The sequence below is a fragment of the Corapipo altera genome, unplaced genomic scaffold (genome assembly GCF_003945725.1).
Source record: "Corapipo altera isolate COAL_440 unplaced genomic scaffold, ASM394572v1 23, whole genome shotgun sequence".
NCBI lineage: Eukaryota > Metazoa > Chordata > Aves > Passeriformes > Pipridae > Corapipo > Corapipo altera.
Window position 1 is genome coordinate 16,151,659 of NW_020884878.1, and position 25,235 is coordinate 16,176,893.

The window sequence follows — 25,235 nt, forward strand, 5'->3', positions numbered from 1 at the left end:
CTGCCTGGGTGATATCTTTTGAAAATGCCTGAAATTATGTTACCTAAACAAACTTTTCTCTGGTGAGAACAAGCCAAAGCATGGGGTGGCCTCTTTAGAGACCACCTAGTATGATAGGCCAAGTAATATTACAATATCTGAAAATGACAGACCCTAGAGCAGAGAAGATAGATGGTGTCTACCCTCTGCAATTGCTAGCAGTGAAAGGATAGTGAGACTGATGAAGACCAAGGTATATTATTGAAATAAGTTTGTACTACTCATGAAGGATGTGAGTTGACAGAAGTTAGATATCATGCTGATATCTCTGGGAGTGAAATGTATCTGGTGCATGGACCCTACATAAGCACATAGGGAAGCCATCCACTGAAAACCAAAATTGTGGATGTCTGCAACATGATATACATAAAATATTTACCTAAGGGATTTAAAACCATGCTAAAAAAAACCCAAACAAAACATATCTACTGAATCCCCCCCAAAAAAATCATGTGAAAAGAGGACTAAAAATTGGACTAAAAAGGTGAAACAAAGAGAAATGGAAATTAACAAAACAATCCTTCAACATGGGGCTGCAGAGAATACTTGCAGTTGCTGAAACACACATGGCTCTGCCAGAGGAAATTTCTGTTTTCTCTTTACAAGATTTTAACCAAAAGTTAGTTATCCTTATTAGACTAGTGGATGTAAATAGTTATCTTAGGGGAATATTGAAATCCTTGAAGCTCAGTTGATTAATAGCACTGAAAGCAGAAGCATATTTTTATTTAAGCAGAGAATTGTAGCTTAAAAACCCCAAATGCATCAAAACCTTTTTTTCTCTCTTTCTCATCTTCTCTTACACATTGGTAGATGTAGTCAGTGCAGGGTGTTCACTTTTGTTACCAAGAAAACAACAAAAAATATTAACACTATGCATATTGTACTTCATACAGGTGGGAGAAAGATGTACAGAAGTGTGCCCTTTTTTGGGATGCATCAACTCACACACCTTCCTGGAAAAGACAAAAGGACAAAGAAAAAAAACTCAGCCATGAGAAAAAAACATCGACAAAGAATTCTGTGTTGCTCTGTCACTTTCCATGTCATATGAAAATACTTCTTCCAAAATTTGGAAGCATTTTGTAAGAACATTCAGAAGCATATTGGGTTTTTTCTCTCTTTCTTTTTTAAAGCAAAGCAAAGTTCCACCCTTGCTGTCTGTCTCTCTTTTTTGTCCTCTCTCTTAAGGGAAAAAAAAAAAGTTTTGAGAATTTCATTTTTTTCTATTCACTGCAGTCCTAGCCAAAGTAAAGCCCTCTTTTACATTGACGTCAAGATCTTTACTAAGATTAGGGTTTCATTTCTCTATTGCAGCAATTAGCTAGGGAATGTATAAAAGGCTTCAGGGAAGCAAGCTAGGACTCCAGAGGGGAGAGCACTTTGCACCATAGGCAGATAGCAAGAGAGAGTGCGAGAGGAGGAAGGCAGGAATACAGAAACGCGGAGTGGGGGGGTGGGGTGGGCGGGGGAGGCAGAGAGGGAAAGAGAGGGAGGGAGGCAAGGAGGAAGGAACAGAAAGTTTATGTACATAAACCTTTTTTAAAAAGTATTGTTGCACCTGGTAGCTAGCTTTAGTGACACAGAAATGAGAGGTCTGTTCAGTGCTTAAATAGCTGAGAAACAATGGGATAGTGCAGGAAAGTTAACAATTAACAGTCTCAGCTTAAATTTTGTAACTGCAGGGAACTGGAAACACAGCTGCCTCTCTCTTCAACAAAAGCAGGTCTCCTGGTTAAGAGAAAAATTTTTCACATCTTAATTTCTGAAAAATAAGCAGCTCAGAATTGAATGAGTATCGTTCAGTTATGGTTTCAACTAGCCTGCTCATATTTAACTATCTCTGCTCATTTTAAAAAGAACAGCTGAGAGAAGAATAGGGAGGCTTTTGAAATGCCTTTTACTTTACTCTCTTAAATGAGGGTACAGAGCAATAAAGAGAGCTAAAGGCATCCAGCTGAAAAGAAGCAGCAAGGAAGATGGGTCTGCTAAGTGTGGATTTGCTAATCACGCTTCAGATCTTGCCGGTCTTTTTCTCCAATTGCCTCTTCCTTGCGCTGTATGACTCTGTGATTCTCCTGAAACACATGGTGCTGTTTCTGAGCCGCTCTAAGTCTGGGCGCGGTGAGTGGAGGAGGATGCTGACCTCGGAGGGGCTGCGCTGCGTCTGGAACAGCTTCCTCCTGGACGCCTACAAGCAGGTGAGTACACGGGGACGGGGACTGTCAGCTTGGGGTGGGTGAGCTGAGATGAGCATCCCGCTTGTCAGCGAAGACGGAAAGGGAATGACTCTGTGCGGTGCAGACTGTTTCCTATCTGATGTCAAGTTTGGTGGGAGAGATATAAGCTGAAGGGATCAGTACTTCTAAGTCGAGGCTAAGTATTCACGAGATTCTAGAGCTGCTAACTCTGCTCTGCCACTGCCTCTCTGTGCAGCTGTGGCCATGTCACTCCGGTTAGGTGTGCCTCAGTTTCCTCACCAGCACAAATAATAATCTTCATATTTTTAAAGTATTTCAAGATCTTCATATAAGAGTAATTGTAAAATGCTCTAGATGTTTTCACAGCTGCTGTTTATGTTTTTGCTGTATAAGATCCTCAGATATTATAAAAAGACTGCATCTTCAGATAGAGCTCCACAGAGACAGATGTCAGCTATGTAACATAGAGAGTTGTTTTGCTTAGAGTAAAACAGAGAAATGAACCATTGTCATTACACTGGCATTTTCTATTACTCATATGTTAACTTTTATATTGGAGGAAGCATCCAAGTAATAGTAAAACTGGGCACAGGGTGAAACAGTGACCTTTTTTCCTACATGAAAACAGTGACAGAGAGACGTGTCAAGAGATTAAAAATGAACTTGATTAGCTGTCGGACAGCTGCCTGGTGATTTAAGATAATAAAGCCAGTAGCAATTATGCAACATGTACTTTTCCTCTTAAGATTTCTTCAAACATTACCCAGTAGTGCTGTCCAGGTCTGATGAGGTAGCTACAGTTCCCTTTTATAGATTGAAAAGGTGGACCCAAACCCATGAATTTTCTTCCACAGGCCACCCAGTTAGTAACTAGAAGAACTGAATTCAGACCTCTGTGGGTTTTAAAACAGTGCTTAGTCTGTTGATGTGTTGTCTTATTTAGACCATCTATTTTAACATACCCCATGTGATGTCATCCAGATGACAGCTCTCTTTTTTGAAATATTTCTTTTTGTATCATCTTCCCCCCCAGTTCCCTTTTTCACCTCTACAGTGGCATTTGTATTTCCTCTTATCTATAGATGTGAAGAACTGGTGGTGTTGGTGTTTTCTGGCTTTGTGATATGGAATACAGTCTGCTTAGTGTGAAACCCAAGACATGGGGACATTAATTTTCAGTGTAAGACAAATATAAATAACACTATCTTTTGCCAAATGGGTCAACCTCTTACTGCCACCTTAAGAATCATCCAGCTGGTTACCCAAATAAAATAACGCTAAATGAAGCCCACTATTCTCCTAGCTAGTTTAGCCTTTTTTTTTTTATTCCCTTCACAGACATTAACTACATTTAGAGTGACCTTTTTAAATGGGTTGGTGAACACAATTGTTCCCATTTTACAGACAAGGCAAGACAGGACAGTTAACACATGACTTGGTCAAGCCTCCAGTGGAAGTCCATAGCACAGCTCTGTGACAGTCAAATTTCCAATTCCCACATTTGCAACCTGTTTGCAGTCTGGGGTCTGGAGAAGATGTGAAACTGTAAGGAACCTCATATTCACGTGGTATTTTCAATCTTATTTTGCTTAAATTACACAAAATGATTTAAAATCAAGATATTGCCTGCCTTTCTGTAGTTTCCAAACTAAGTCATGTTTTGCCTTTCCTTCAGTACTGTGGATGCCAACCATAGATGCTACAGGGATGATAAATCTGTGCTATTTTTGGTGTTGGTAATGAAACTCACTCCTTGAACTTTGGCAACTTTATTCTCTTTCTTATCACCATTAAATCACCCAGGTCGTTCAGGCCAGTCAGGCTTTAAGGTCACTAGAATGAAATCTGGGCCTCAATGAACTCAGCAGAAAAATACATATAAATATAACCAAATTTTAACACCTTGTTCCAAAAAGGGGAAAAAGTCCATTCATGGCAACTATCCTTAAGACATAAGGAATTGGCCAACAATTAATTCATAGAAAGACTCTGTTTTACTTAACAGAATTATGGGCCATAAGCAGAGAAGATCATCGGAAAACCCTGATTGTCACAGACAGGTACTTAATGTAGAAATCAAATTATAAAGGGGACACAATAAACTGAGGAGCAATATTGGAAGAAGAGTAATTCCCTCCACAAGAGAGGAGAAACTTCTTTTATTTCTGTAAGGAAATAAAAAGGAAAAAGCTTCAGCTGAAAGGTTGTACTGGTAGAATTGAAAATGATTGAAACATACTCTGCTTTGTGACATGTTTAAAAAGCATGAAAAATAGTGAAATATATTAAACAATGGCCCACTAAGCATATTTTTCATTAAATTACCCTTTTCCAAATCCTGACTAGGACTGCCCAGTTGTGATATCTTAATCTGAAACAATTAGCGAGGGTAAGAAATGAAAATATCATGGAATATAGATACTATACAGCATGCCAAAATGCAGCCAATACAAAAACCACTAGTGCTTATTGCTCCAATTCACAAGCTGAAGCCAGGAATTAGCCAAGTACTTAAGCAGGTGCTTAAACTCATTCCATTGAGGAGTATTTATGAAATAATCACCATTTTCAGCTTGAATAATAGAATTGCAGATGTCTGACATAACCAAAGCTAGACTGCCATTTAGCAGAATACTGGATCAAAGAAGTAACCATGCTTGGTTTTACTATGTTTTGTGTCACTTACCTAGAATTCTTCCTGTGTACATTTCATAACATTTTTCATGAAAGTACCTGATGTAAAATTTCTATTTACAGAAAAAATTACTGGAAGCCATTCCAGAACAACACTGTGGGTAGATACCATACTCTAAATTAAAGTAAATTTATTACAAGAAAGGACCTCTGTCTTAAAAGCACACAGACTGTCCTCAAGACTAATATCTACAAGATATGACCTTGGAATGGTTAGAGTATATTTGAAAACCGCTATTCTGATGTATTTTCTCTTTTTCTAGAAAAACTTTTTAATATCTTACTCAAATTTCCACCTTTTTTCCTGCTTTTTTTCTTTATTAAGTGTTATTGCACATGACTTTGTTGAGGGTAATAATTTTGTAGGTAAGATTACCTAGCAACAGTTGAAGATTTTAGCACCCTCAGTGGGGAATCAATGCAAAGTTTGTTGTATTGTATGTAGACTATATTCAGTATTTTTTTTATTGGAACATTCTGTATGACTGGTTTTTTCCACATTTTAGAGTTCTACTGGAATCAACATAGTTGCTCTTTTGTTTATTTTGATTTTTAATGTAAATTTTGCCAATTATTAATATATTTTTTTTTACTTCCTTAGTTCTCAGTTCAGTATTTGTCACACTCAGTGTTGATATTGTCTACACTGCACCAGTTTTGTGATTTATAGACCATCCTCCTATTATTTTCCAAGAGGCAAATGTGTCTTACATTACAAGGGGTTCTTTAGGACCTGATTAACTGTCATAACAGGGATAAATAGAGGTAGCAGTCAAGTTAACTTTATATAATTGAAAGTGTGCAACAGTTTTATTTAAATATTCTTTTTCATATATGTATGTGTTGTGTGTTTGTAAGAATTTTATACATGTTTGCATGTATAAAGATATATATATACTTGTGTGTATTTGTCTCTATACATGTACATACATGCACGTATATAAACGCAAAAATGCACATACATAAACATACGTAATCTACTCTTCTAAGACTCAATCCTCTCTCATTTCTCTGTATATGTATACACATACATATATGTGTATCTATACATACATTTTGATATGAATGCAGCCACACCTACTGATGAGAGAGAAAAAATAAGACTTTTGGGGAGGGTGTTAGTGTGACTTCTGCATGATTTACATAGACCATTTCTACAAATGCCACTGAGGTATTTGTTTTAGCCTATAGTATGTATATGGAATGTATCACACATATGCAGAAATCCAGGAAAAAAGATAGAGAAGTTTTGAAAAAAAAATATTCCTCTTAAAAGCTTTTTTTGCTTTCTTAATTCCGATGCTTTATTTAGTACCAGGATGAATCTGCTTTCTAAGATTTCAGTGGTGAGAAATCATTATCTTACAATGCTTTAAAATGGGTTCAAAAAGGTTGTGCCCATTAGCAGTGCCCAGTGTTGAGGCCTCATGCTGGGATCATTTCCAGTGCCAGATATGAGCTCTGTGTTTCAGCAAGGCAGAGTTACCATTCCTGGTCTCCAGTAGAGAGCTCTAATGTTATCCTTGAGGAAGTCATTCCTCCTCTCCACCTCAGTGCAGGATAGATAGGGGGAAGACCTTAATGGCATCTCCCTGAAGCAGCCAAGTCCTTAGGAATGCTGTAGTGTATCTATGGGGGCAACATGCATGTGTACACATACACATCTGTGTGTAAATGTGTGTCACAGGCCTTAGAGGGATGCTGGTATCTCAGGTGATGGATGGTGATAGGTGTGTGTGTACTTGTACAGCTTTTTACTGTCTTTAGAGTGGGCCAGCAGCAAGCTCCGGCATGACAACCGCAACACAGGAGAATGGCTGGCGCAGGATCCCGGATTAACAGCGTAGGCCCTGCTTTGGATGTAGCAGCAACTCAACTGGTTCAGTAAACACCCAGTGGGATTTTCCTGAGATTTCAGGGAGGAACAGTTAAATTACCTTTGGCTACTTTTGCCTGCCTGATAAGTACATCTTCCAAAATAAATCCTTATGCCAAACAAAACTGTCCAAAAACTAACATGTTAAGCACATCCTGCACAGCATCACAAAAATATCCGTGAAAGTAATATAAAAGCATGATCCTCTATCTAGTCTTTGGCTATTTAGTTACTCTTTGCTTTTTGGGGAAATCTTTTAAAGGTTGGAACAAAGACATAACTTCCATACTTATTGTTTGTATTTGTTTTGTCTGGTAAGGTAAGGAAGTGTCTCTCTCTGCATCTGACAATGATAAAGAGATTTTGTGGAAGAAAGCCTATTGTATAATTTCAAGGTTTAGAACTAGACATTGTGTGGTATTAAAAATATTTTATTGGCTTTACAAAGTTCAGCTTTAGCAGAATTGCTTTCACTGACATTTGCAAATGAAAACAATTTTGAAAGAAGTGAGAAAAACAAAACCAAATCAAAATTAAAACCTCTCCTGTAGGATTTGGAACAAAAATTCAACAGAATTTGGGCCTTTGTCATTATTATTAAAGCATTGTCATTATTAATAAAAATAATACAAATATATTATATATTAATAATCATGTTTGTTATAGTAGTGTCTGAGGACCAGCTTAGATCAGGGACCCATTGTACTAGGCAGTGCCCTCAGAAAAGGAGCACAGTTGGTCTCATGGAACTTAGAGTTCAACCACTCAAGACAGACAAAAGGTAGGAAAAGGAATATGAGGTCTCATCATACTTGTTTCATTTTGTGGGTCTAACTTCATTTCTTCCACATCACCTCTTTGCAGTCCTCCATTTTCACTCTTATGTGTGAAAAACTGACAGAAAGAATGCTTGCTTTGTTGTCAAAGCTTTGTGAAAAATCCCTTTGGCTGTGACAGACACAAAAAATTAGCTAACAGTCACTGTTCAGGAAAAGGATTGTACATGTTTCTTGTACCCTGGCTCTACCTCTCTGACAAAACCACTACTGTGTATTCACGTGGTCCTAAAGCTGAGTTTAAAAAAAAAAAAAAAAATCATCCAAATTAGACTCAAATGCCCTCCAGGTGCTGAAACAAAGGCCTCTGTCACCTGTAAGTAGAGCCCACCAGTGGCCCAGCGGCCATGGTGTGGTGGGCCACGCTCCCATCTTGAGGGAAACATAAATCCCTTAAAAATCTTTCTCTAGGTTCCTCGATCAGAGGAACTAAAATTATCCATAAGAGTGCAAGGCAAAGGTTCCTTTGTGCTTTCCCTATGCTATACATACTCATTTGTGGGACTGGCAGCTTTTAAATGGAGAGAGCAGCATTTGACTAGTTATTTTTATCTGGACTGTACCCTGTTAATTTGTCTCCTACTTCCCTCCCTCAGCTCCACACACCTGATCCTAAATAAAAGACTGTGGGAGAGCTCAAGTCATGTCCAGTCTCTACTCTCCAACTCGAGTAATTGAGTCTCCTAAAGCAAGCTGCCATCTCCCCAAGAAAAATTACCCCTACATTACTCCAGACGAGGGTCTCTTGTGATTTTTATCAACTGCACAACTCTGGGTCATGTAAATAAAGACTAAATTGTATAAATTCTCCAGCCAGAGTCTGATTTTTATTTCGATGAAAATATATCTAGCTAAATGAGATTAAATCAAAGGAGAGAATTTGAAAAAGTGCAAAAGGCTCCAGGGATTTAGTTCATTACCAATAGCTGCACTCTAGTCGCAAACATGGCATGTCCATACTTAAATGACTAATACCACAAACAGGTAATTGTCTGGCAGCACCTATTTTCTTTAGGGGCAAATTGACACAGCCTGATGAGTCTGCCAAATTGTTTGAAAATCCCTAATGCAGGGAATGAAAGCTGTATTCCAGTGCGCAGGATCCAAGGAAGGTTATGCTGAAGCTGATAAAAGTAAAATGAGAAAAAAGAAAAGGTATATGAGGAGACGATGTTTTGTCCATGGGGCTTTACCCAGTTCCTTATGGAGAATGTACCACAAAGTTAGCAGTATGTGCTATTTCTAGCCTGTAGTTTATGAATAGGGCTTTCTCTCCTGCTCCCACATCTCCTTCATTTTGCAGACTGCGTGCTAAAGCATCAGCAAGCTTGTTCCCTTTTCACACTGAATGCAGACTCAGAACAAGCTGTCCAGCAAACACAAAGTTCTCACAAATGATGTGAGTCACTGCTTTGGTGTTGGTGATTGCTCTTGCTGATGGCTGGGCTGGCTCTCAGATTTGGTTGGCCTACGTTGCGTGTCCCGTGCAGGCTGTGTGGGAGGGGATGCCTGCGTGCTGCCTGGTTTCTACCTCATTCAGAAGGCTGGCATCGAATAGCCAAATGTTCATGCAAAAAAGTACGTGATTATGGATTGCGTGTGAGGGGAATTCTGCTAGTTTGTTTCTCAGAATTTATATTTTGCCTGCTTTTGTGTAAGATTTCAAAAGAGGTTTGGCTGAATACATGGGGGTTTTTGTTTGTTTTCTCATTGCATTGATTTTCTTTTCCAAGAGCTATTTTTTCTTTCAATAAATAACAACAAAGAAGATGGCCAAGGCTTACAATGCAGATGATCAGCAAGGACGATATTGTCATCCTGTGTCAATCTGTTCAGAGCCTGGTGAAATAAACAGTCTCTTGGGAACGTCAGTGCTTCATCAAGACCAATTAGTGGAGTTGCCGCTGCTGCTTATGTTTAAGCATTAACGACTGGGCAGGGCTGCTTTTTGGAGTGCCTGACATTGGCATGGAACAAGGCACCGACCTAATTACTTCTCTACAAGAGCAGAAAATGCCTCGTGAATGCCTGCTTGGCAAGGATGTCTCATTAAGAGGAAAAAACCCAACACAAGCACTCCTAGAAACAAAAATTAAAATGATAGGTAACCTGCGGCCATGAGACTTACTTCATGACTGTGGGAAATGAAGAGAAACTGATATAAGGTGATGTATAGTTGTATAGATATGTAAGGGCTTCTTTGTACTTTGTTTTCCTCAGTCTCTATTTTTTTAGTCAATAAGGAGTATGAGAAACAGAATGCAAACTTGCATTGTTGAAGAACAGTGAGGTTTGTTGCCACCTTTGGTATCAATGTTAAATAGGACTTGAAGGGTATTCCCATGTTGATGTCTGATGGAAGTTATTTTATTAGTCTGTTCCTTCAGGGTTTGCAAACTTGCCTAGGAAATCAAGCGTTTGGTAGACCTGAGTGAAGAGCTGATAATGAGGAACTTAAAATATATAGCTTCTCTTTCTGCTTAAAGATGACCAAGAAGCAAACTGTGGTTTCCCAGTTCAAGAGTGTTGGGTAGATGTTTTCAGTCAAGATGGTTTTGTTAAAATAAACCCAGAAGAGTAAGTGGAAATAGGTGCTCAGATGTTTCTTTTGTCCTGAGCAGCTCTGTTCATTGCTGAGTTTTACATGCTTTTTTTTACCTTTATTTTTCTTATCCTCTGAAGAGTGGCAGCAAATATCAGAAATTCAAAGTGTGCTCCTTAATTGTGATTTGTGAGATAAATTACGTGTCATTACTTCTTTTCTTTGACCAGATGAGCATATAGTCCTAAATACTGAGGCCCATTATTCATCCAGGGAATGGGTGCAGCACAAATACTTACATGTCAGGCTTTACCCAAAAGACACATTTTAGGTAAGCTAGCTCTGAAAAAGCATTTACGTGGTAGTGCAGGAACAGTGAAGTTTTCTAGGTAAAGAGGGATCTAATGTTTGTGCATTTGTTTCTTGGTATGTGCCTTTTTTTGATAGTCACCAACTTATCACAAAATGCTGAGTTGTTTAGATGGCTTCTTGATTGAATGCATTCCTCAGGATGGTTATGTGGATGCCACATGATCTTTACCTGTGTATTTCTTTCTTCAAGTGTGGCCCTTTACCTTACTCACTCCTGATTTGCCTATCTTACTTCACAGAATGGCAGAGAGAAATGAAGTGATCAACAGCTGAACAGAAGAGTACCTGCTACCTGCTAAGGTGTAGGTGGCCTTAAACACTGTAAGATGCTTAATGCTACTTCTTAAATGCAAGAGCCTGAGTCTCTGAGCCTGCCTCTTCTCAGGCAGGTCATTTCTTCTAAAAACTGGGATATAGATATTTTCCTTCTTTGAGTTCAATGGACAGCTGAGTTTGATGTTCACACAGCAGGTCCTAAAGTCAGCTGTTTTGAAGCCTCTTGCTTTCAAAGGCAGAGAAGCACAAGGCTTTTTCTAAACTGTTACCAGGCTCTAGCAGATAGCAATGCTGCAGATGCAGGTCTTCAGGGACAGGGGCACAACTGGCTGTGCTTTCCTGGGCCATCACTTGGTTCTCTTGCCTGTGGTGCAGCTGCACATCCTCTGCTTCCAGTGGTATGATCACCAAATTGTTGACCTGGTGAGATTTGTGGGTCTCAGGCAGTCTTTCTTTCTGTGACTCACTTTCTTGCTGATCTCTGAGTGAGAATGTCAGCATGGTTGTGTTTCAATTCGCCCCACAGAAAATAGTCAAAATAATGCTTATATCATGTGACAACATGCCCTGAGACCTTCTCATATAGCTGTGAAGTCTGGCAGCTTTAAGGGTTGTGTCTTACAAACTTTGCTTTTATTAGACTCTTGCTTCTGGTGCTCTTCTGATGAAATAGTTCAGAGTCATGAATAACTGTAGATTTGTTCAAGGTAGTCAGGTTTCTCAGGGAGAAATGGAGGATCCAGTATTAACAGTGTACTTGCCTTTGGATCTGTGTGCAGCAGCAACTGCATAAGTTCAGTATTCAGCTATCTCAGTTTCTTACTGTATCTGACTCACTAGGTTACCCTATAATGTAATGTAAAATAGAATTGTACCAAAAATCAGTTATTTATTCAGTTTTTACACAGTTCTCATTTAGCACTAACTTCTACAGACTTTAATTGTTGTAGTTTCAGAAAGAAATACATAAAATGTAAAAGACTTCTGAATTTGACCCTGTATGTTTCCTTCAAAGCAAGATTTCTGAATGTAATCAAATAGTCAGTGTATAGAGAGAGAGAGTCAGGGAAATACAAAGGATAATTGCATTATTGTACTAGAGCTTGATGTTAAAGGCAGATACATAGGAATTGCTGTGGCAGAGCTCATTAAAAACTAATCGTATTATGTAATAATGTGTTGTGGTTCTACAGTAGTTATCAGCTAAGGATCTTGGAGCCCTCTGCAGGCTCCACCTTATTCTGGAACTCCCTTCTGTGAGATGCTTATATTCTGGGGTTTTTTTCTATAGATATACAAGTAGAAATGGTCAGGCAAAATTTTTCCACAATTGCCTGTTGTATCTGAGTTACATCTGGAGCTGGAGCTAATAAAACAGTTTATTTTCACCTCATCCTACTTCAACCATCATATAAACTTTCCCCTTTTTGTGCTGGATTTTTTTCCCCCAATCATCTTGTAAAGAATCATTGCAGTAAAAGGAAATATGCTACTCAGTCACTGATGAAATTACTACAAATTGGTTAGAAGAAATTTTAGACAGTGCAGTCTTGGGTGGTCCACTGTAGAGACAGAATGTACAATGAATGAGCATCTGCAGAGATCTCAGATCTCTTATTTAGTACTCTGAGTATTTTCATTCTTGGACTGCAGAATGGAAGAGAATATATAAGTATGAAATCTTCAAACCTCTGAAAACTGAGAGGTACTGCATGTGTTGTGAAGATCAGGAATATAATGCAGAATGATTTTTGAGAATTGGAAAAATGGCTTAAAATGCAGAATGCAGTTCAATGGGGCTGAGTGCAAAGGATAAAATTCAGACTGCTGAAGTACTCAAATCCATGATGGGTAGCAACTAGAAAGGCAGAAAAGGGACCTAGGCATTTCACTAGCTTTTAGCTAGGCATTTCACTAGTTAATCCCCAATCAACAGTCTACTTTTTTTGCAAAACAGCTGTGATGTCTCATAAAAAGCGAACATCTAGAATGTATAAACAGGTGTATTCTGTGAGCTACTTCATTACATGAAGCAGTTGCCTGACTATTCTGAGAATTGGTAAATACACTGTTGAAGTTTTGAACACTACATTTCAAGGAAGATGTGAACCAAGTGGAGACAACTCATTGAGAATGTCAGTGAAAAAAAATCCTGTCCAGAAAATTTGTCTCACAGAGGAAAGTTAGAAGAAATTTGAGGTAGTCTGTCTGAAAGCAAATGCGAGTCTCCAAATACATAAGGGTGGACTGGGCTATGTGTGTAGTGGACAGGACAAGACAATTTGATTAAATTTTCTAACATTTTTAACATTTCTCTGATCAAATTTTCTAACATTAATGAAGTAGTATACCTGCCAGGAATGCTACATTTCCCTAAACTGTGAGTGGAGGTGGGCTAGATGAACTTTTTTAAACTGCTGCTTTTGATGATTTGCTATATCCCCATGCTACTGACCATGGAGCTAGTTAGGTGTGCTTTTTGAAGACAGTAGTCATGAGGATACTGCACAGGCAAGTCACACTAACTTGCTGTGTTTTAATTTGTTTTGCCATCAGGTCAAACTGGGAGGAGAAGCCCCTAACTCCAGTGTAATCCACATAGCCAAGGGCAGTGATGGTAGCAGTAGCAGCTGGAAGAATGTTGGTAGCAAGTGTGGAACAAAATGCCACCTTCTGGACTTTGCCAACTCTGAGCGGCCACTGGTGGTCAACTTTGGCTCAGCTACCTGACCACCGTTCACAAGCCAGCTGTCGGCCTTCAGCAAGCTGGTGGAGGAGTTCTCTGGTGTGGCTGACTTTCTGTTGGTCTACATCGATGAAGCTCACCCATCAGATGGCTGGGCTGCTCCTGGAATCTCTCCCTCTTCATTCGAAGTTAAGAAACACAGGAACCAGGAAGAGAGATGTGCAGCTGCTCACCAGCTCCTAGAGCACTTTTCCTTGCCACCTCAGTGCCAAGTGGTGGCTGACTGCATGGACAACAATGCCAATGTGGCCTATGGGGTTTCATTTGAGCGAGTGTGCATTGTGCAGAGACAAAAAATTGCCTACCTGGGAGGCAAAGGCCCCTTTTTCTACAACCTGCAGGAAGTTCGGCTTTGGCTGGAACAAAACTTCAGTAAAAGATGAAATCCATTCTCTACAGAAGCTATGTTAACAGATATGTCCCTTTAAGGAGATGCAAAAGGGAAAAAAAGAGAACATGCTGGTTTGAATAAAACCTTTCAGACGACTGCAGGAGAACACATTTGATAACAATTTCAAGTGAATGTTAACGAGGAAATGAAAATTAAAAAAAATCTAGCTCCACAGAAACATTGTCTGAAAAAAAATCCCACTCCTGCACTTGCTATGGGACAGAAGGGGTGAACATGCTTCTGTGAAAAGGTGTTGCTGGCAAGCAGGAAGACCTGTCTCCTAGGAACCCCTCTCACGAAGTGTCAGCTCTGGGGTGAGCCAGAGGAAGCATTTCTGCTTAGAAGGCATTCCGTGGAAAGGCAGTGCTGTGAATTTCTTCAGAAATGTTTCTTTAGTCCCCTGTGGCCAATGCAAAGAGCCTGGGAGGAGAAGGAAGTTTGCAATTACTTGCATAGAAATGCAGTGGAGTGTAGCGATTGTCCTTTCTTGGTAGAGAAGTTATTGTTTAGGGACTACAGGAACCAGCATGCAATGCGTCGCTCAGGCAGACTGGCTGCTCAGATCAAGATGAACCATTGTCTGCTGGTATTTGTACTCTCTGTGCACATCTCTGCAGAGCATATTAACTACGTAATGCTACCTATATGTTTGTATCCACTAGGCAGGCCTGTGCCTGCTGAGAAATATGTTAAAATCTGTGTAGTTGGACCAAAAAGACAGAGGTGATCAAATAAGCCCATTACCATTTGAAAACTAAAATACTTGGACTATTTATAACAAAACATTGAGAACCATCTAAAGCATGCATCATGAGACAAAACTTAGCTGATGCCAACCAAACCTGTGGTTCTCAGAGCTGACAACACACATTTATCAATATTCTCTGGTTCTCATCTCTGTTTCTTTATCCCATCTCCAGCTCTTTCTGTCTAGCAATAGGCTTAAAGGTAATTTCATTTTTAGCTTTTAAAAAAATAACTTATTTCTCTCCTTTATTTTTATTTGAGATAATGACCTTGCAGGTGTATTTTGGGGATGGGGGAATTTATGCACAACTTTACCTCATTGAAATGGAAACCTATCCTGTCATTTACCCTGTTAAATGTAGGCATGCCGATTTTTGCTATCATAGATACATGAAACTAGTTTATAGCTAGTTTATCTGAATATGTTTATATGCTAGTTTATCTGAAGGTTAAGTTGTTTGTAGCCTTAGAATTGATCATCTGCCGTTTTGCTACCAGATGAGCTGATGGTTGGTTTCACTCCTGTTCTCAAAAACCTTCCCAGAAGAGAAACAGGGAGGACAAATAGTGTGAATTAATGTGAATGGGTGTAAAAGGTGGTAGAACTTTCATACAAATGGGCCTGAGGAATTAATCTTATGTTTGAAGAGATACTGTGAGCTTAGAGTATACATTAAGTATTTCTAAAACTAAAATTATTTGATCAAGCCTAAGGTAAAGGCAGATTTACAATGAACTAACCCATTAGATCTGAAAAATGAAAACCTATATGGAGATAGACTATCCAATTTTTCTCTCAACTTTGCAGAAACATGAAACAGATAAACAGTGTAAGTGGTGAACAATTTCTCATCCTGCCCATTGTCAGGAATATGATGTGCTGATATTAACACAGGAAAGAACAGAAAATACATACATAATTATTTCCATTTTCACAATGCCCATTAATATTGTGTATTTCTTCTTGCTAGGTTGTTGGTCAACTTAGCCAATGTACAAGGAATTTGGAAATGTGTTTTCAAGTACAGATCTGAAATAATGACAGTAACATGGGTGATTTCTCCTATACTCAGATTCATGCTTCCCATTCTCACATTGTCCTCAAAACACTGTTAAACATATACACACACACACTTACACAGTTTGGTAATGCGTACCAGAGAAGGGTGTAAAGAATGGTCTTCAGATCTCCTGGTGAGCTCCACTTCTTACAAGGCATGTGTCTCTGTGTGTGTGTATACATATGTATGCATTTATGTATGCATCTGTATGTATATAATACATTTTTATGTAAGTATATACACATGCATGCGCATATAAGTGGTGTCTAAAACCCCTAATAATAATTACTCTGTTGTCCCTTCATTATTATTACTGTAACTCATTGCTCAGTGTGGAAGATTGTTATAGATCTTCATGACTAACTGGGATATATAACTGAAATTTTTAAACCTAATATCATAGAAACAGTAACATAGCCAAACTTCATGGTTTATTTAATCCAGCATCCTACCTCTGACTGTATCAGATGCTTCAGGGGAAGGTGCAGTAGTTTCTTACAGAATTTTCATTAACTTCAGCCCTTATTATTTTTGCGTCATCTAAAGGGATTGTTGATGTCTCATCATCCCTATGAGCAGCTGATCCTGAGTTTTGAGGTCTAAATATTTTGTGAGGTGGGGTTACTACAGTCAAAAAAATCACATTTAAGAACAAAGAAAACCAAATGAAAACAGATTTTTTTCAGATTTAAATTGGCTGCTTTTCAATGTCATTCTCATCTCTTGCTATTATATGCTAAACCACTATAAACAGAAGTGATCCCAATTTTTCTTCTGTATGTTGGTCATTATAAAATATATACAGAAATTTATGTACCTTTTCTTTGTTCCTTAAGACAAACAATAACTCATATTCTTATTCAGGTCCATATTCTTTGCTTGTCTCTGAATCTCTTCTATTTTTGCTACACTGTCTTTTTACTCAGGTGAGTAAACATGTAGACATTAATCCAAGTGAAAATATGTATTGATATATCCAGAATATCTTTTCCTTATATCCTATTCTTCAGTCATCTGAAACTTTTTTAATCCATAGCAGCTCCATAGCCTTTGTAAAACTTAAACTAGTCTTTTATTTTTCTCTTCTTTTCCCCATTATACAGTTTAGGTCTGAACTGTTTATCTGGGAAATGCTGGACAATAGTTTAGCACAGGTGTTGAAACATGCCTTTAGTTCAGAGGAAAAAGCCTGAGTTAGTAATTCAGTTTGTTAATACCCATTTGCATATCTAAAGTTACAACTCTTTGTCAAGTCCATTCTCTTTTGAATTTCCATTATTGTGTCTTGTAATTCATAGATGCCTGTTCATCACATAGTATACAGAAATTATAAAAGTGGCTCCCATACATGAAAAATCCACATTGATTTTCCACAAGAAAAAATGCACAATAACTTCATTTTTTTCTTAGCAATATGCATGACTGTCCTGTCTAAAACTTAAAGATAATCCAACCTCAGTGATTATCAAGACAGATTTTGCAAATCCTTGAATTTCCCCAGAAAATTTCTGGTCAGAAAGCAGGGCTTTCTTCAAAGAGAAACGGGTTTAGAGGAAAGAAAAAGGTATTTTCTAAATGGCTGATAGAAATATAACCTCTTTTTTTTTTGACAAAATTAAAACATTTTATAGAAAAGGTTTTAAATTAAACTTCATGCATTGTCCTCAGTTGATGATAAAAGTGACCATATATCAGATACCCCAAATTTTTGTAACAGTGGGTTGTTTTGAGTCCAAGTAGAAATTTTACTGCTTTGCTAGCCTTGTTCGTCACAGCTGGTCTAGTCTGCTGTGAGAGTGGATTTACTTCTGTCTCTTATTCTCAGTATTTCAGGGCACTATACCATATTACTTGAGGTGCTTCAGCGTGACATACATATTGAGCAAAAGCTCACAAAATAGGTGCCTGAAAGTATTCTGGAAGGCTACTGTATATAATAGAGACCCCAATACTGTGTCTCAACATTAGTATGGGAAACTTCCAGTACTTTTTCATTTTGAGCAAGGTAAAAAGCTCTTCTGGGTTATCATTTTACATTACTCTCTGTGCTTAGCATCTGTATTTAGCACTGTGTAAAAGGAATGTAAAATGTTTTGTACAGATGACAGTGATAGCATTTTACTTTTCCTTGTGTAGACTGATATAATTTTAAGGCAGAAGGAAAACATGACATGCCCTGTCTATTAAAAAAAAGAAAATATATTGTGAAATATATTGTTGAACAACTATCTGAACACTTCGAAAAACAAAATGAAGTGATTTTTAGGAAGGTGATCTTGGTGGTGAAACCCACAAAGCTTCTCAAAAAATTATCAGTGCTATGCATTCATGCATGTGTGGGAAGATGTGTTTCTGCCTGTGTGAAAGTGGCTTTTCTGTGATGTGGAGCATAAGGTTAAGAGTTTTTAAGACTTTCATTCAGTACTATTACCAAAGCAATAAGAGGTATCAGGTAGGGAATATTGGCCAGTTTTGTTCGACTTGACACCATGTCTGTGACAAAACCGTATTCAGTGACCTTTGGGCCCCATTTGGAGTCTTCAGAGAAGAGAAATTGGGGTGAGACAATGGAGGCTTGTGTGCTTATGAAGATCGCTAATAAAAGAGTGATTAACTCAGTTAGCGTTCAGATGCCCTCACACTGGCATTCCTCTGTGCACCTTGATGTTTCTGTATTTGAAAGAGGGGTCTCTTTGGGTCTGTTAATAAGATCGCCATGTTGTAGGTCCTGTGTGTACTGACTATGTGTGTGTCATTGCTTAAATGTCAAAAATACATTTTGCAGGAGAGCCAGCAAAATTTTGTTACAATATGGTGCTCTGTGAAATATGCTTTCTAGATTTGTTTTTCTTATGTTATAATAAATGATAAAGGAAAATATATCTTTTCTGTGACTTCTTATTCTAATACTGGCTGCTAACACAAACTGGAATCTAGACATTAGACCAAGGAAACATAAACCAGTATTTAATACAAAAACCTATGGCACCCTGACTAAATCTTCAGTAATACAAGCAAACTCCTTTATAAATGGTGGGATGAATTTAATATCTGACTACTCCTCAACTTTTAAGAAAGGTGAAGGGGAGAGAAACTGAGAGCTGCAAGGACTGCGGTTGAGTCTGCTCGGAATTGCACTGTTCAAAAAACATCTGCTTGAAGAAAGCATGCCAAGCTGTGTGTAGCATATGAAATCTAGACAAATTTGTTGTGAAGGCATCAGCTGTAAATGCCACTTCCATTTCAATGTACAGACAAAAGATCAAAAATAAAATTAAACCCAGAGCTGAATAGCTGTTACAAGAAAAAAAAAAATCAAATGGAAAATGAGCAGCAACTTCCTAAACAAATTCAATTTGTGATTTAGTTGTATTTTAGAAATTTCCTCCTCTTTGTAATCTTTTGTTATAAAAAACATTATAGGACCTTGCATCTGAAAACTGCTTGTGAATATAGGTAAGAAAGAACATAACAAATCACCAAAGGGAAGGCCATGGAAAAGGTTACATCCAAGTGTCCCCAACAGAAATGTTCATTACGATATACTTTTACAGCCCCTGAAACAATCAAATAAACAACTCTCTCTAGATTATCTAGGTCACATCACAAAAATAATGCACAAAAGTACTGAAAGGAGACTTTTGAGATGTGAGAATATTCCTGTAGTCTTGGCTGATAGTGATTATGACCTTTATATCAATTGTTGCTATAAGGAGCTACTCAGTACTCTGGAAGAAATAAAAAGACCTTTCAGGACGTTCTTCTTATTTCAAAGCTGCATAAATCAGGTGAAGGCAGATGTGGTAAAATAACAATTTTATTAGAAGATAGGATCATTAATAAATAACTTGTTAAATAATCAGACTCAGACTTCTCCCAAATATTTGTCAGAGTGGTTCGTTTGATTTGTTTTTCTGGAATAGATGATGTCCATGATAGAAGTAAAAAAAAGAGTAAAATTAGAAAATTGATTGTTTATAGAACAATATTCTCAAGGCGATTACTACTGCTCTAGATCTTACTTTCTGACAGAGAATTTCTGAGGCATAATAAACCTTTCCAAAATATAAAGTTCAAGCAAAGGACCTAAATGTTGGTTGAAAACTTTGATCACAGACAAGTTGACTAACTGTATATGCCTGTATGCTTCTAATGTTCATGGTAGTACATCTACCAGCTTAATTGTGTCGTACAGAGCTAATGTGAAATGGAAACACATAGTTCAAATCCTTAAGGTCTGAAGGTTTGTAAGCCTTGCTATGTGGCTTGACTAGAGAATGAGAATCCTTTTTAGGTCATATATATGAAACATATAAATAGATCAAGTGTTTTAGTTCTCTCTAAGATAATGCCTATTATATAAAATTAAAGAAGTAGTAACAAGGAAAAAAATGGTCTCTGTAAATCAGTATTTCCCATATTTTCAATATGGGTATTTGTGTTATTCATAGAAAAGCTACTGTGACTTAGCTATTGGTTAGGTGTGCAGGTAATAGGAGGGGAAGTTTTCTTCAAAACCTTATCTTCTTTAGGAATTAATCAACCTTCAATGTTCTTTAACCCTGTTCGTTTTCCCTTATACCTTTCCTGCACCTGATTTCCCATGTCCCATCACAATGGGTGATGTTTCCCCCATTTCAGTCTTTGGTTTTGTGGAGTTTACTTAAGGCTGCAGAATAGCTGAGTATTTCAAGTAAAAGTACTTTTAAAAGGATGTCAGTTGTCTGAAGGTCAAGTGAGATAGGAGAATACAGTTGTACTGTTTATCTGTGTATTCTCAGTGCACATCATCTGCATGTAGGTTTGTTCTCAAACATGATTTTTCACATGCCAGCCTAGAGAGCTAAAGCTTATTTTCTGGGCAGATTATAACAACACAAATATTTAGCTTCCTGCAGACTGGAGGGAGTGAACATACAGATTTTAATACCAACCCTAGCTACCAGAGTTTGTATTTCCCTGTGTCTGCCAACATTTTGTAAGAACTCATAAAGTCAACGCTCTAGCCTCACACAAGGTGAAGGTCTGAGCACTCTGAGTATCATACATCAGATGTGACCAGAAGTCTTTTGTGACAAATCTTTCTGAGGTTTTCTCAGAGGCTCACGGGAAATTAGACCAATCCTTCCAAACCAGAAATTAGTGGACTATGCTTGTAAATGAAAAGCAATGGCTTTATCAGAAAGGCAGTCTTGTAGCGGATGCTGATATGGAAGGAGCAGCAGATTTTTGCTAGCTGCAGAAGTTCTTTCTTAAGTGGTCCTTGCAGATATTTACATATGGACTGAGTGGCAGTACCAAAACTGTCTACAGTAGTTCACCCAAAGACTGAACGCACCTAATGGAATATAACACAGCTTTGTCGCTTGTGCTTCCAGGGTATCGCAAAACATTTGAAAAACAGGAGTGCGTCTCTACTACAGAGTAATTTGATAACAATTAGGCTGGATGCCTTGACTGAAAGTGTATATATAATATCACAGGCATTTTCTCAGGGTATTTCTCTTGCCTGTCACCACCATCAGTATAATGCTGCTTCTTTACTGTTTGATACTGTGGCAAACTGTCCAGCATCACACCCAGCTCCTCTCGAATAATTGCAGTGACATCTTACTTTATACTGTGTGACACTGGTGCTGAGCTGATTTGAAGTTCAGGTCATCCTATTTGTTATTGAAACGGATATTTCTGAGTCAACAGATCAAAAGCTTCCCAGTACTATTTTCAGCAGTGGAAGATCACAGTAGGTGGGGTTGGAAGGAAAAGTTCAACAGACCCTTTTTATTTCAATGGGACTTACTGGATAATGTTAATTGCAAGAGTTTTTTCATTATATGTTTAGTAACATATGAAAATCTGCATGAGGCTTCCATTTCTATTTACTTCGATCGTGAAATTCTAACTTTTTTTGTGTGAAATGGAATTTTACAAGGCACAAGTATTTTTTTCAGGTTTCAGAAATTGTAACTGACAAAGTCAAGAGATACTCCTTCCAGTTTATGACAACTATTTGGAATTGATTCTGTGAATTGTTGAGGGAAGGAGAAAAATAGTCATTGTCCTGTATCATGATCGATGTTAATGTGAGGCAAAAGGAAGATTTTTCAGGGCATACAACAATCCTTTGTGACTTCTAAAGCCTTCCTTGTTATTGCCTCTGTTCTGGAGTGAGATCACCATGCCTTGAGAAGAAGCATGCTGGAGTAACGCAGTGGTGCTATGGTTCTATGAGATGCTTTTCCTTTAAAGGACAGAATATCCCCTGAGCTGACCACTTCAGAGTAACAACAGAACCACCCCCCGCCCCTCAAAAAAAATCCCCAACACACAAAAAAACCCCAACAACAAAAAACCAAAAATGGACCATGAGAACTAGGTAAGTTTCCATTCCCAAACTGAGTGCGGAGGAGGATCTTCCTGTTGCAGTTATGCTGTTTTAATCAATTTCATGTTTTCTCCCACTACAGAAGTGAATGGGCTGCTTCAATTATTTAAACATTTAAGAGCCGGAGTAGCCTAGGCTAGCTGAATCTTTTTGCTGCCCCCTCTCCCTTTGTTTGGGGCCAGGTAAGTAGATATAATAAGTCATTACTAAGATTATTGCAGTCTGGATTATTACCTAGACTACCATCTGCCAGTATTTTGTCAAGCTTCCTTCTATTAAAAAGCCATTAGATTACGTCTGACATTCATTTATTAACTGTAGATAAATCAGTTCGCTTGACAGCTAAATAGAAACCCAAGTAACTATTTTTTAATTTTGTCTACTACCACATGTTGTCACTCATGATATATTTAATAGTTGATCATACTTTATTAAATATATCTTAAATCTATTTGTGTTGTCAACAGAAAAAAAGAATAGATGGCAATATTTTGATGGGGATTTGAGTGTACTGTAGACTTACATTTTCACAGACATGCCATAAAGAATTCAATTTGAAAAAAAATGTATATTATTAAAGTGCAGCATGCATTACTTATGATATTTAGAGAACAAGAACTGTTGGGTAAAGTTGGTGATACTTGAATTTTGAAGTAAAATTCAGAAGCAATAGTAGTATCTTCATTGAGGAAAAGGGCTTTCACATAGTGTCTCAAAGATTTTTTTGTGTATTTTTGCAATAACTATTTTGCATAGAGTGGGCAACTAAAATATAGGATATTCCTGTTAAGTGTATATATATGCTTAGACTACATAATTTTTAATTTTAACAGAATGAAAGAAAACAGTGCTAAGTTTCAAATTTAAAGACTGCTTATAACACCCTCTTTTTAGTTTTCATATCTCAGTATGTTAAAAAAACTTCATGGAGTGTCCTGGGGGTAACTCTGCTGGAAATGTAATCACAGTTCATACAAGATTATACTACTTAGTTTGCTTTCTGACTCCTGGCAGCCTGAACCAGAGATGCACATGAGTCACCACAGAATACAACAATCAGTGTCTCCTTCAGGGCAGTATGTAAGTTTACAAATAGGTCCATAATGTGATTAAAATTTCTTAAGGATTTATGGGCTTTAAAAAATTAAATGTGGTTAACCTAAATACAGCTGATATAATAGAACTTCACAGTTCATACTTTCCATTATTCATCACTCTCTTTTGAAATATAATCTTCTGTGAATTTTTTCCCCCAGAAACATTCCAGCCATGAGTTCATTCCAAAGTTGTTGGGGTTTTTTGTTATTGCTTTTTTTTTTCTTTTGTGGAAAATGTCAAGACATTTTATTTTACTATTTCAGAATGTGGTAAAAAATAGATCAACATCCACACAGAGACACACAGATGCACATTTTTACCGTGGTAAAAAAAAGACACGATCACACTTAAACAAAAGGAGATGGCTGTACCAAGCATTTTTTACCTGATATATTGTACATAAAAACTCTTAAGTAGAAATCTTCAGGAAAAATAATGCTCATGTAAGCTGTTGAAAACCTGTAGATGAGCATTTTATTCTGAGAAAGCGACAACATAATACAAACTGTGATACTACTTTCCACAGGTTAGGATTTTATCATTTTTTTCATAGTAAGGATGAAGGTCTGGATGAACATGGAGGATGACTTCTTTAACAGAAGTTCTCCAAAAGAAGCCAGAGCATGTTAAAGGAATACCACCAGAAAATATGTGTCATCCAATGTATCTCCATTTTCAGAAAAATTTTCTTGCCATGGGTAAAATCACCTCCTTGGTCAGTCAAACTTTCATTATGACTATCCAGTTATTTCTGTAGAATCTTGCTGAAACTAACTTTTTTTCTTTATTCTGTGTTCTCCCTGCATCTCTAAACAGGTATGTAATTGTACTGCTCTGAAAAAGTGCCTTCTTTCATGAGCCTTTGGAGACGTGTATACTTTCTTCCCATCCACCTTACTCTGCATGGCTGTCTTACAGGTAACCTGTTTAGTGCAAACAGCCAGTGCCAGTGTTTCTGGGGACATGCCAACACACCCAGCGTACGCAGGGTCTGCATGCTCTGAACAGTGTGTTCTGGCTCTGCCTGCAGTTGTGCTTGCTGTATATACAGTAAGGGGCATATGCAGTAAGTAGACAGATCTGTACTGCAGTGTAGATATGGTCTTTTCTGTCCAGAATACCAAATGAAAATATTTTTTGCAGAAATATATGGATAACTTGCTTCATTAAGAATAAACAAATATCTTAGTTCATGTAAAATATTCTCCCTCATCCAATGGATTGGATGGGAAAAAAGACAGGTCTTGAACACCAGGAGTTCACAGGGCTGTTGAACACAGGAACAGATGAGCTTGCAGGAGGACCACTCCCCCTACACCAACATCGCACAGTACATCAGGACATGAGCTGCTCAACTCATCTGTTGACGTATTTTGCAAATTAAAAAATTACAACTTGTGACTTTATAAAACAATTTTAGAGAAATCAAAATGTTGCCAGAACATGAAGGGATGAGAGAAAGAAAGGAAAATCCCACAACTGAAGGTCTCCAAGGAACTGAGAAGAATTAAGATGAGAATCCATAAACACTGTCTGCAGTGGTGTGCAGTAATTCTACAGCCTCACAAGACTGTTACCCAAACTGGACATACTTTGAGAAGTGTGTTTTTACACTCTAAACACTCAAAGTATAGTATTTAAGAAGCACATTGGCCATTGACATTTTATTCAAGGAAAAATTTAGATAACTATGAGAGAAAGTTAAGACAAGTAAGCTGTAAAAGACAAAATTTTCAGAAGAAACTCATCTGACATTATCATAAGGTTAGTTGTATTACAAAAGAAAGTTTCAAGAAAGTTTAATTTTAGTGATTAATCAACAATACTAACAAACCTGATTAAGCTGACATTAAATAGTTGAATTTCAGTGTGATGTAAACAACTTGATTATTTTTATTGTTCCTGAGAAAAAGTTTGACTGAATCTTTAAACTTTTAAATTTAATTTAAAGGCCTGAATTCACCATGTGAA

At 37.7% G+C, this 25,235-nt stretch overlaps 1 protein-coding gene across 2 annotated transcripts; it reads left to right on the plus strand.

Moving 5' to 3' along the window:
• The first annotated feature begins 1,343 nt into the window (after positions 1 to 1,343).
• On the plus strand, positions 1,344 to 18,654 carry DIO2 (iodothyronine deiodinase 2). Of its 2 annotated transcripts, none has more exons than XM_027637634.1 (2): positions 1,344 to 2,240; positions 13,393 to 13,965. In XM_027637634.1, exons 1-2 carry the CDS (start codon positions 2,019 to 2,021, stop codon positions 13,963 to 13,965), a joined length of 795 nt encoding a protein of 264 aa, XP_027493435.1. In that variant the 5' UTR covers positions 1,344 to 2,018. The 2 variants fall into 2 exon arrangements, with proteins under 2 accessions (XP_027493435.1, XP_027493434.1); XM_027637633.1 differs by having other exon boundaries at positions 1,345 to 2,240; positions 13,393 to 18,654.
• The last annotated feature ends 6,581 nt before the right edge of the window (positions 18,655 to 25,235 follow it).